Source organism: Megalops cyprinoides, chromosome 4 (assembly GCF_013368585.1).
Source record: "Megalops cyprinoides isolate fMegCyp1 chromosome 4, fMegCyp1.pri, whole genome shotgun sequence".
NCBI lineage: Eukaryota > Metazoa > Chordata > Actinopteri > Elopiformes > Megalopidae > Megalops > Megalops cyprinoides.
The window spans coordinates 38007639-38020687 of NC_050586.1; the positions used below are offsets into that span (position 1 = coordinate 38007639).

Sequence of the window (13049 nt, forward strand, 5' to 3'; positions counted from 1 at the left end):
CCACATCTAACATTTCACACTTATAGACTTTCTGGAATTTTCTCCCACTTGCAAGTATGTTGTATAATTGTAATCATAGGCTGTCCTTTAACATTATTCACTCATCACACGTCTGCAGCCAGGCCATTCAATTGGGTGGGGGCTGTTACAAAAGATTAAACTGTGAAAGAAACCCAGGAATACAAGAACCTCACACTCCCCTTAAACCTTTCAATAAGGGAGGGAACTGTAGGATACGAGATACATGGGAAAAACATTTAGAGGTATATCATACTGTGTTGTCCTAGTGTGTAGAGATGTGTTGAACAACATACAGTATCTACAAGGAAAGACAGAGAGGACAAGTTGTATGTGTATTTCATGCTATTCTTTCAGTAGACAAGTGCCGGTGATCCTATAAAATAATATGTACAAAATAGAGAAATAAATATAGTTTTATATAATTCGAATGCAAACTCTGAAATGTGTCATTTTGTGATGGGACAGATTACACGTCGATGGCCTATAGGTGAAATTAGAAATGTTTGAATAACGACTAGTGTGTAAAGCACATATTTGTACAGAAACACTTTGGTTAGCTGTCTTGGTACAAAGGCAGGCATGTCTAGGCTCCATTGCAGGACCTCTATGGGCAACGGTATTAAAAGTAATATTCTCCCATTAACTTGTCACCCACAGACAACCCCCTGTCCACAAAACCGAACTGAGGCAAATTGTACACAAATGCAATAAAATGACAGTAAAACACACAACCCTTTTTGTTTTCCTAAAGCCGAACAAATTGGAACTTCGAAAAGAAGCGTAGATGTCTATCTGGGCTTTTCTTATTATTCTGCAGGAAGGCACACTGACTCGTGGACTTCCTCTCCCCTCCCTTCCTTCCTCCTTTCCGAAGGTACTCATCTGAAAAATGGGAACAATGCGATTCGTTCCTGTTCTCTTTCTCAAGTCACTTCAAACAGTGTCCGAGGGAGCTGTGGCTCATTGTCCGGAGCGCGGGGAGAGCAGCAGGTACACGCCGCGGCCAGCGTTTGCCCACGTTGACACGGTAAGAAGAGCTGGTGAGTGTCGCGTTCTCTGCTGCTCCAGGGGCTCGCTGATAAGAGTGGACGACAAGGGCCTTTGAGTCAGTGTCTTTGTTGATTTTGAATATTACCGCAGGATGGAAACACGTGATCGGTTTTCAAAGTAGATAAACATACAGTAGTGTCACGGCACTGTGGGCTGATACATGTAAGAATGCAATGAGCAAAAGTTAGACAAGCAGCGGGCAAGACTCTTATTTTATCCCTGTCATAAATTGCAAAGTATTCTATATTGCAAAGCATGACAAACCACCTCGTTTACTTAATGGCTTCTAACTACTTTTGGAGTAACACTTTGGCAACTTTCAAATTTGAATGCTTCCATGCTAGGCCATTCATGATTGCATGCAAGAAAAATGACACCAGACTGAGGTCCCAGTGAAATCATGATGGCTCATTTTGGAAGCAAATGGTTTATTGGCAAACTACTGTGTACTCTGGATTGGTCACAATCTGTAAACCAGTTAAGAAAATATAAACATTACATGCATCGGTGCGCATACTACATATTACATTTGCTCCTTTGGGGGAAGATATTCCTTTTTTACACCCAGTGAGACATGCTGTCCACTTTGCTTTCAAAGATAGATGTTGTGGCAGTGAAAAAAAAAACAAAACTAACACTGATTTAATTGACTAAAAGGTCAAACATTTTGCAATTTGACTTGTCCCTTCTTCCCCTGAAAGCACTGTCAATACCTATACAGATGCACATATTTACGACACTGCTAACATATGGACACATAATACATGTTCATAATATCCCCTCACATGTAATTACTGTGAAACAATAGATCAACTATGTGTCTTGTTACACCCCACACGCGCCACAATCCTACCGTACCTATACCGTACTTGTGTTATAGAGCGAATACAAATAACAAAAATTATAATGACAATAACAATAATTATAATGATAACCATCATTATCATTATCCTCATAAAAATAAATACATTATTCAATGGTAGCTAGGGAATATTATCAGAAAGGATGTTTAGCCTTTACCAGTGGATTTTTAGTCATTTTATAAAAAATGCTGATCGTCTAACCTGATTCTGTTTAGAAGATGACTTCATTTGTAGTTTTAGACATTTTGACTTACTGTAGTTGTTATGGTGCTAATCAAACTCATCTGGCTGAATCATGTTGGAGGAAATGTAAAGGTTATCAGTGTCCTCCAATAAAATTCAGAACTCATAAAGCTCATGTTGCTGCTCTCATTTTTAAAAACTGCAGAGAGGACAAGGTAAACGTGAACAAAATGTCAAGATGTACAACATACAGTTGGACAATTGCCAGTCTTCAAAATGGGTACTTCCCTTTAAAATCTTTTCTTCTGCTTTTAACTGTTGATAACCAAATCCGTGATTTGTTTGTGTTACAATGCACACTGCTGTATTATGGCACACCCAATTATTTTATGCTGGTTTATATGTACTTTTCCTGTGCTGTTCTGATTCAACAGGGAAAAATAACATGATAAAGTAAAGTGTTCTTCTGAAACCACTGAGGGGAAAAAAAGGAGAAGTGTTCATCCCTCTATCCTAATGAAAAGAGGGAACCGTAGTCTTTGAGGAAGAAGTGAAAAAGCCGAGAGGGGGGGAGAGGTGTCGGGCTTGTCAAAGCTAACTTCCTTTTTGGAAGTCACTGTCAGTGGCCCCCTTCTTTTTAAGGCAGAAGAGAAAATAGATGGATGGGTTATAGATGAGTCAGCGAGCAGCAGTCTGGGGTTGTAATGAGTCAAGAAGCTTGCTTACATCTGCTTCAAGGTTTAATTTTGATGAACGTTAAGAAAAATGTAATCAATGATCTACAATTTATAATTTAAAAATATGAACAAAAAAAGGAAATAGTAACACAGACCAGGCGCTCTGAGGCTGAGGTCACCACAGTATTCTGTGGTATTCGTGCCATGACGCATCCCCTTGACTGCATTTTTCATAACCCTGCTCCTTTGTTTTCCCAGGTAAACAATGGAGACAGAGACAATGCAGGTCAGATCAGAGCAGAGCCCTTTTGGGGACAGTCTTAAGACGATCCTCAACCACACCCCTTGTCTGAAACCCCTCCCACTCTTCCTCAAGCCCCAGAGATCACTGCCCGTCAGGGATACCTTCAGCAGGGACGACCCCCTGCTCAGCTCCCAGCATCCCCCAGCTTTCAGCCGCTTCCCTTACCCGTCAGAAGGAGGCTCTCGGAAACGCAAACGGACACCTTTCAAAATGAACCCGCAAGACGCCGAGTCCTCGGACGAAGCGGAGGAGGACCGCCCCCCCAAGACCGTGGATCTGTCCCACCTTCGCTACCCGTCCCCTCGCCCCGTTCCCGCCCCGCCCCCTAAATATGACACCCACATGATCGACCTGAGCCGAATCCAGCTCTACAGGACCCTGGGCAGGTTTAGCGCCATGCAGGTGAAGAGGGAACCCGCCAGCCCAGAGGGGCTCTGGCCCCCCTCGCCCATCCTGATGCCCCCTCCCTCCCCGTACTTCCCGCCCCTCCATCCGAGCTGGATCCCTTTCCCGTACTTCATGCCCGGCCCCCTCATGCACCTCTCCCCGCACAGCTTCTACCAGAGGGAGGCCCTCGGCCGCCACCGCAGGGCCCCGGGCGGGGGCCGGGGGGAGGCGGCGGCCGCGGAGAAGCACAGCGTCACCGTCCACATCGACGACAGCTACTACGTGGACGTGGGCGGCGAGCAGAAGCGCTGGAAGTGCCGCATGTGCGAGAAGTCCTACACCTCCAAGTACAACCTGGTGACGCACATCCTGGGCCACAGCGGCATCAAGCCACACGGCTGCGGCCAGTGCGGCAAGCTCTTCAAGCAGCTGAGCCACCTGCACACGCACATGCTCACCCACCAGGGGGCGCGGCCGCACAAGTGCCAGGTGTGCCACAAGGCCTTCACGCAGACCAGCCACCTCAAGCGGCACATGATGCAGCACAGCGACGTCAAGCCCTACAGCTGCGGCGTGTGCGGCCGCGGCTTCGCCTACCCCAGCGAGCTGCGGGCCCACGAGCTGAAGCACGAGAAGGGCCAGGAGAACGTGTGCGTGGAGTGCGGCCTGGACTTCCCCACCCTGGCCCAGCTGAAGAGGCACCTGACGGCCCACCGGGGCCCCACGCAGTACAGCTGCACCCAGTGCGAGAAGACCTTCCAGTACCCCAGCCAGCTGCAGAACCACATGATGAAGCACAAGGACATCAGGCCCTACATCTGCAGTGAGTGCGGCATGGAGTTCACCCAGTCCCACCACCTCAAGCAGCACGCGCTCACACACAAGGTAGGAGGGCCTTTTTCGCTGTTTTTTTCAGGTTAGGCGCACATAGCTAACGGATCATTTCCATGGCATTCTGCAACCAAACACCAGACAGGTTTCTTAGACTCAGAATGCTAAAATCCCAATTTAGCAACATGAACATACCAACATTTTGAATGAATTGTGTTTATATTAATTCCTCTCTTGCAAAGGTAGATAAAATATGCCGCCATTTTGTACAGATTAATTGCTGTGTACCTGTGCTATATGCTAGTTTTGATTTTGTGAGGAGTGCATTGTGAATCTTTGGCTGTTCGTCCTTTAAATGCTGATGATCTGTGAAAACAAAACCGGACAGCGTTACACAGCACAATGTCTAATTTGTGAAATTGTCTTTTAGTCCTACAAGGTGAAGCCAAGAGAAAGAGCAGAACCCTTCGAAAATAATGAGTCCAGCAGTGCATTGGTCAAACAGGAAATTGAGAAAGTAGAAAAAAATCTGAATGTGAGTGCATATTGTTTAAGATCCACTGCTTGTGTTGTCGCATATATTCATAGTGTGCATATATACTCTTAAAAGAGGATGTGCAACTGGAGGAGTCTTCCAAACAAGTAACTACTTTGATAAACATAGGTTAAACATTGACTCCTCTACCAACAGTATGCTGTGCACGTATGACAGAATTGTGACTTTTAAGACTCATGAAGCCCATAAAATATACAGATTCAGCATCCAGTGAATCAAGAGAGATTCATAGGTATTAGTTTGGCAACCTCTATTCTAAACTGATACACAGAAAAGAAAAACTAACCAAAAACTAATTTAATTAAATAGGCAACATAGGTTATTTGTACAACAGAACTAGAACCAAGTTTGGCAACCTCTATTCTAAACTGATACACAGAAAAGAAAAACTAACCAAAAACTAATTTAATTAAATAGGCAACATTGGTTATTTGTACAACAGAACTAGTTATATCATTAATGATTACATAACGTATAAAGATTATATAAAGAAATCCCAAAGTTTATGCTAATTAGACTTCAGAGTACTGTAATGTGTAAAGTGTTATAATCTCCAAACTCCAATGTGTAAACAGTAATAATCTCCAAATACATTTCTATACTCTTTTTGGTGACAAGTAATTTGTATAGACTGGATTAACACACCAGTGACTGATTTACACAGTATCAGTGTAATCTTGAACTAAGTTATCAGATGTTATTTTGCATTACTGTTTATAATCATGTACTCGCTGGGTTCAGTCCTGTTAATATGAAACACATAAAGTAGAATTCAGTCTGATTATTAAAAAAGGTTACATAATCTATAAAAGAGATACTGTTATGAAACATTGAGTGGAAATTCATTTCTTTTCCTTGGGAAAATGTTTGCAAATTCAACATGACTGTGTTTTTGTTTGATAAGGCAGAGCTTGTGATGATTGTTAGCACCTAATTCAGTCCATTTATTATCACATTTCACCCACCACTGCTCTGTGTCTGTGTCTTATGGATCTACTTTAAATTGCAATACTTTCTGTTACTGCCATTCCAACTGGTATTAAAGCTGATGTCACTGTATCAGGAAACAGCTAATCAGCTTGCTAGCATGTCTATAGTATTTATAATAGAATAGAAAGGCCACATTGGTATAATGAGCTTCAGATTGTGAAGTAGTTGAACACAAGCATACTCACACACAAACACACACAAACACACACACACACACACATACTAGTGTTTAATCATGCAGTGCATGATATATAAGTAAACGTCTTTTAAATCATTCCTTTAAAGACTGCTCTGCATGTCTCTTTTTTTCAAGACTTACCTACATTGTACATGTAGATTATTTTGTATGACTAGAGCCCATATGGAATGGAAAAGTCACTACTGACCATTTGCTATACAAAATCAGGTTACCCTGTTGCTCTTCTCTTTCAGGGGGTGAAAGAGCACAAGTGTCGGATTTGTGGGCGGGAGTTCACCCTGTTAGCCAACATGAAGCGCCATGTCCTGATCCACACCAACATCCGCGCCTACCAGTGCCACCTCTGCTTCAAGAGCTTTGTCCAGAAACAGACCCTGAAGGCCCATATGATCGTCCACTCCAACATCAAGCCCTACAAATGCAAGGTCAGTCTGGTCTACAAAGGTATATCTTAGCCTAAAGTAGGTGACAGCGGTGTGTAACCAATAACTTCTTCTTTTTCAGCACCAGGTCTGAAAATGTGAAAATGACTTACATTTTAACTTGGCGAACACAAATAATTTACCATTGCAAGATGGACTTAGAGAAAAAAAAATCAAATGTCTTTATTTACCTTCTACTTACAGTAAAGATAGCTGTCAGTCATAAAGGCTAGTTTTGCATATGAAGGATACATATCACGCATTTTTGCAAGGAAGAAAGTTTGTTGCAAATGATACAACATAGTAATAGCAGTAGGTTATGCAATGTAAACATGGATAGCAACATGGCTAGCAAGTACATTTTTGTGCTGAAGGGACAAGCAGATTCTTGAGTGCCCCTGACCTTCCTTTGGGGGGGGGATTAAAATGAGGGGAGGGGGGAGAACGATGACCAGATAGCTGAGTTTTGGCACGGGGCTCCTCCTCGGGCCGAAGGAAGGATATCGCAGCGCAAACGGCCCCGAGTAACAATGGCTTTCGCATCCCCTGGGAAACGGGGGCCCCGCAAATAGATTTCATCTCGCTTTCTCTCGCGCTCGGGAGCAACTTCCCGTTTTCTCACGGTCCTCTCGGACAGTGCACAGTCCCTCTCTCCTCCTGAAGGAAAGGACCACCCTCCCGCAAGAAAGAAAAGAATGCAGAGGAAGGACAGCGCAGGAGGGCCCGTCCCAGCCCTCCTCCTCCTCCTCCTCCTCCTTCTCCGGCCTGTCTGGTTCCAGCTTCCTCTTGCTGCTGAGCGCAGTCCTTCATTCAGCACTGCTGTGCACTCTGCCCCTCTCCCGGCTTTGCCCTGGAAAGATGTGTGTGCTCCCGGAGCACAATGGACAGCCGCATCTATTAATAGACGGCACTTCAAACAAACGCACTGTTTGTTTCCTCGAATGCTATCTGGCTACGTGTTTATAAAGTGGCCCAAACAATTGAGAGAGAAAACAGTCATCTCTGATGCATTTGCTTTGGCTATTTTTGCACTGTAGTTTTAACTTTCTAGTAGGGCTGTGATTCATTTGTTTGCATTTCCATATGTATATATGCATTATATTGCAACTGATTCCTTATACGGTTTTGAAAACCTTGTGTTTGCAATGCGCTTCTATAGTAGTATTGTGTGGACTGCATCACTCTCGGTTACCTCCTTTCCCTTTTTCAGCTCTGTGGGAAGGAGTTTAACAGAATGCACAACCTGATGGGCCACATGCACCTGCACTCAGACAGCAAGCCCTTTAAATGCCTCTACTGCCCCAGCAAGTTCACCCTGAAGGGAAACCTGACGCGGCACATGAAGGTCAAGCATGGCATCATGGACCGCGGACTCGATTACCGGGGTAAGAACTGGACAGGGACGGGGCAGGTGTAGCAAAGGGCGAGAGCAGTCACCCACCCCACCCGAACCCGGGTCTACGGGGTACCAGCCATACGACATACAAGAGCCAGGCTTGTTGGTATGGCAGTCAGAGCGCATACTCAACCGCAGTGATGGCGCTCCGTCACAGCAGGGAACAAAGTGCTGTACTGTACAGAGAGGTGTGGATGTAGGATGCAGTGTCACCAGCTGTGAGATAGAGTCGTGGGGTCAGTGGATCATAATGTGTTTAGGCCGAAGATTACGGAATGATGTTTGATGGGCGTGCCTTTGGCCAATGAGATTGCTGGAGTAGAATTACAGAGTCTATAAGGACGCTTTAGAGATGTTAAGAATCTTCACGGACAGTGTCATAGGGGGTGCTAGAGCGGTTGACCCAATGACCTTCAATAACTTCAACAACTTTAATAAATGTGAGGAGTAATCTGCATCATCTTGTTCACACAGTCATATTGAGGTGGTCAAGTACTGTTCTCACTTTGAATGGCAGTTTTATTTAGAATGTCATGCTGAAGTCCCTTAATCTCAGTGCATTGCTGTTCCAGGACTGAGACGCAGAGGGAGGCACCGTCTCACTGCGCAGCTCGGCGACATAGGCAGCGTCAGCCAGGAGGAGCCCTTTGACCTCTCCCGGAGCGGCGGGGTCAACCTCCGCCTCTCCCAGTCGGATGGCGAGAGTGTCCGGGGCAGCTCGTGCCAGGAGGAGGAGGAGGACTGCTTCTACAAGACGAGCCAGTGCAGCCCGGAGGATGGCCATCCCACAGAGACCTCCTTCCTCCCTGAGCAGCGTTCCCGCAGCTGTGAAAGCCCGCACAAACCTCCCAATCAAGCAGACGCCGGCAGCGAGGAAGAGGAGGAGTTGAAAGAGAGGTCCGAGAAAGAGGAACAGGTCGAAAAGCAGAAGCACTACCTGTGCGGTGAAGCGCATCCCTGCATGAGTTATCCTGAGAATCAGCAGAGTTCTTCTTCTCCCACAGAGTCATGCACAGACACACCTCACAGGAACTGAGAAACAAGCTGTGAACAGACCGTACTATACATGCAGAGACTGCTGGGAAACTTCAGAACTTGTATATTTTTTAAAGTTGCAAGATACATAAATGTCATGACATACTGTGATTTCATACCTGTGAGTTGCTGTAGAAATGTGATGCAAATTGAAGTCTATTCTAAATGGAAAGAGTCGCTATCAGAGATATATCAATGTGAATGTAGGTGTGGCCTACATTTCTTTCAAATTTTACCATAAATGTAATTTCTTTAAAATAAATCATGAAAATTGGTGCACTTATGTAATATATTGATTTATATTTAATCTTATTTTTCTAATGAGATGTATAAGTTATGCTTTTTATGAAGGTATGGGTAGGGGTCAGATGCCCCAAGAGCTCAGCTCAGATTTTAAGAAAACAAAAAACAAACAATGTTGGCTTATCTGCCTGAAAACAATTTAAATGCCAGGATCAAGTGACTGTATACTCATATGCTAATAAATCATTTATTTTATTTTTTGTTTGACTTTGTGACTTTCTGTATTTGCCCATTTTTCTTTTTTGTAGGTCCAAATGATTTTTACTTGATATTTTCATTTTAAGGCTACTAACCTTAATTATCACTAAATAAACATTTATTGTGTGAAGAAAGAAAAAAAATACTAAAGATACTATTAGATCATGAATTTATTGTGAAAGATGCAGATACACAAACAATAGCCAAAAGATTGAAGACTAATGCAAACCTGCACTTATGGATAAAGAGAGACAGAGAGAGGTATCCATCAAAAAGAAATAGACTGAAAGTCTTCAAAAGCAGGAAAGCAGCATGAGAATAGGCAGCAGGCTTCACAGCTGAGTGACATTTTCCTGTCCTGCAAACACAGCCATCACCAAACACAGTTCAGTCTGCAGCAGACCTCTGAGGTTCATGCTGCTTGGACGATTACGCAATTAAACTTGCCAGGTTACTGAAATGCTGAAATTTTGGCTGCCCCCCAGGGGCGTGGTGGCGAAACCAACAACAGCAATCAATGAGAGAACAATCGCCACTGTAAACGATGACCGTATCCCAGCGTTCCTTGCATTCTGTGTCCATGACGAGGACAGCTGGCCACCTGGGAAGGCGACACGCCGCAGCAGGTCGGAGCCTTGAGGAGGAGGAGGGCTGAAGCCATGATGACCTGAGGCGGGCCGCCCGCGAGGGTCTCCCGCTGGGAGCTCCTGCTGTCTCCAGAGGCGCTGTATCAGCACACCCTCCATGTTTCCTCCTTTCCGCAAAGGAACAATATTGAAAGGGAGATGGCCACGAGTTCCCCGCAGCCTCCCTTTCTTCTTGGAAAAAGGATTTGATTCGCTCACTTCTCCGAACAAAGGGAGGTGGAAGTGAAAACATCTCTCCTCCGAAAAAAAAAAAAAACTCCTCAGCTCCTGTTCAAACATGGGCTCTGCGGGTGGCCCAGACAAAACCTTAAAACTATTGTGCACTGTGTCATAAGCATTATTATTGTGTTTCTTGTTTGGTGGGTGGGGGTGGGGTGATACATATTTTGACACTGTTCTTCAGTGAAATTGCCAAAAACAACTTCTTGCCACAACAGACATGAGACACAGCTGAGAACACTGACCACATTATGTGATATAAATAACACTGCAGTTACATACTGTCTCCTTTCAGTATCTACCCTACAAAGCCTTTTCATCTAATACTGGTAAAACATAGTTACTGTAACAGCCACTCTTACTCTGTAAATGAGTGAGTCAGTGAATGAATGAAAATCGTCTACTTCTCCAGTCGCAGCCAGAAATCCTACAGGCATCATTTATTATTTCTGCAGCCAGAAGTGTTGTGGGTTCCGAACACAGAAGGTATATATTGACGTGTTTTCTATGAGCAGTGATGGAATATTCATCACTGTACAGTCACCAATAGGCAGTCGTGTCATAATTATTCCCACACATTTCCTCATCAACCCGTTCTGGAATGTGTCAGTTTTCTTTTAATCTCCATGCTCCACTCCACTGGCAGGGGTTAGGTTAGCAGAGAAACACATGGAAGTAAAGGCGTATGTATTTCCCCTCACAGAGGCACAAAAAGTAAACCCACATCCTTTCACTGTTGATTTGTTGTTTCTGTCCCCACTCCTATAAACCAAACACAAAGGTGAAACTAAGAACATAAAGAAGAAGTTCTCATTTCCTCCTCTCTTCAACATTCTGCTATTCTGCTGGGCAAAGGCCTCAGCGTTTCCCTCCTTAATGCTGAAAAAAAAAAACACAGTAAAAAAACATACGTGCCCCACTGCCAAATTAGGTAGTGGTACACAGGTCTGGTGAAGTGAAACTAATGAAGGGGTTAATGTTAAGAAGCTCCTGTAAATAGTCTCCTTGATGGGAAATGGAGCTCTGTGGCAGAGAAAAGAAAGTAGATGTGGCCTATTGTCACAGGCCTAAAGAGGTTGCATATCTACTCTTCAGCAGATACATACAATATTGTGGTTCGCTTGCTCATTTGCTCTAAAAAAACTTCTGAATTATTTGTGCAATGCATCAACACTAGGACTTATCCAGAGGGAAATGGCAGCACTATCATTTGTGCGACATACCTGTATTTTGTTACTCAAGGATAGATTTTTAGTAGCAGTAGTTCATTAACAAAATAGTCAAATTATATTAACATCTGCCCTTGAATGAGAGGCTATGAAAGATTTCAATTGAGTGTGCAGTTTTTTGCTTGTGTTCAGTGAAGACCATGATCATAATTTCACAGAGTACCTTCCTCAGGTCAAAATTATCTGAGGCTATCAGTATAACTTCCGTTTTGTGCACAGAATCTTCCTCTTGTTTTTTTTTTTTTTTTAGGATTAAATGTAATGGTTCCTCTCTGCTATCCCTGTGATTTTGTCTGTCTGTTCCCATGACAGATGCTTCCATAGACATTACTTACAATTTTCTGACCAAAGATTTGGGAGACAAGTTTCCAGGCAGACTCGAAAAAACCTGAAACCCAATAACGACCCTTTGCCCGAGTGCGCACACCTGCATGAGCAATTTTTGGCATCCCTCCTCCTCACCATCTCCACCCCTGTGCCTTGCCTCTCCTGCTCCGTGATGGCTGTGGAGGATACATCGCTCAGTCCACACAGCTGTGCTCCCGTGAGATTCTGAGCCAACAAAAGCGCAAACACTTGGTCTGCCCCATTGGAGCTGTCATCTGAACACCACAAATTTGTATCTGCAGTTTGCTGGCAACATTTCTAAACATGTTTTAAATGCACCTTTTGAAGATTTTCAAAGTGATTTTTTTACCTAAATGGCATCTTCAAGACTCCACATGTAACTATTTCAAGGGTGTATATACTGTACCTTCAAGTACTCCCTATGGAAAACCCCCAAGAAGTGAAAGTTGTTCTTTTATCAAGTGATTCATAAGCCACTAGAAACTAAACTTCTCAATATGAAGTAGTAAAATATAAATAGACTACAGCCACAATGACATTAATTTAGAAGATCTATCCTGCATAGTTGTGTTTTGTTTTTCCATACAAGACAATTATATTCAAAAAGCACAGCCCACATGTCTCAATCATAGCTAGAAAGTGACACATTCAGCACCAGTGTTGCAGCTACTCAACTATATTCACTTTTTTAAATATAAAAGGCAGAGATACTCAAAAGCATAAGCCATGGGTGTGAGAGGCTTTCATTTCCCATTTTGAATTAATTTCTTGGCCAGGTTGCAATGTTGCAACAATGACTGAATGACTGAATGATTAATGGAGTGGTATATGATTATATGTTATATAAATCCTATTATATAAACCCAATTAACTGTACAGTCCCTGTGGTGTGGTTGACCAGGGAGAGCTGAAGGTAAGGAGGAAGTGAGGTATTGTGTGGGAAGGCTGCACAGAAGCTGCAATAGCAGGGGTTGCTTTTTCAAGCAATCGAATGTGCACGATAGCTTCCCTCAGACGTGCATTCCTTACTTCACAGTGTATTCGAGTCTTTGTGTTGGTTTGTGAGTTATGGGTATGATTTTGACTCTCATGTTCCTTGAACAGTAAAATTGAACTAACCTTAGTGGTACATATGACTGGTGTTTGGTCAAATAACAGAGTGGTAACTGGAAACCTGTTGATGAGAAAGGA

At 43.6% G+C, this 13049-nt stretch overlaps 1 protein-coding gene across 3 annotated transcripts; it reads left to right on the forward strand.

Annotated features, from left to right (window-relative positions):
* Nucleotides 1–940: 940 nt before the first annotated feature.
* Nucleotides 941–9362, forward strand: LOC118776676 (zinc finger protein 366-like). 3 transcript variants are annotated; one of them, XM_036527168.1, is made up of 6 exons: nt 941–1061; nt 2323–2397; nt 3053–4370; nt 6295–6486; nt 7694–7868; nt 8452–9362. In XM_036527168.1, exons 3-6 carry the CDS (start codon nt 3060–3062, stop codon nt 8913–8915), a joined length of 2142 nt encoding a protein of 713 aa, XP_036383061.1. In that variant the 5' UTR covers nt 941–1061; nt 2323–2397; nt 3053–3059; the 3' UTR covers nt 8916–9362. The 3 variants fall into 3 exon arrangements, with proteins under 3 accessions (XP_036383061.1, XP_036383059.1, XP_036383060.1); XM_036527166.1 differs by lacking the exon at nt 2323–2397; XM_036527167.1 differs by lacking the exon at nt 2323–2397 and having other exon boundaries at nt 941–1048.
* Nucleotides 9363–13049: the final 3687 nt, after the last annotated feature.

Excerpts from the sequence above, each read along its gene's own strand:
- LOC118776676 (XM_036527168.1), top strand. The coding sequence starts at position 3,060 with ATGGAGACAGAGACAATGCAGGTCAGATCAGAGCAGAGCCCTTTTGGG. Across the intron at positions 4,371-6,294 it reads AGCACGCGCTCACACACAAG|GGGGTGAAAGAGCACAAGTG; the intron begins GTAGGAGGGCCT and ends CTTCTCTTTCAG. Across the intron at positions 6,487-7,693 it reads TCAAGCCCTACAAATGCAAG|CTCTGTGGGAAGGAGTTTAA; the intron begins GTCAGTCTGGTC and ends TCCCTTTTTCAG.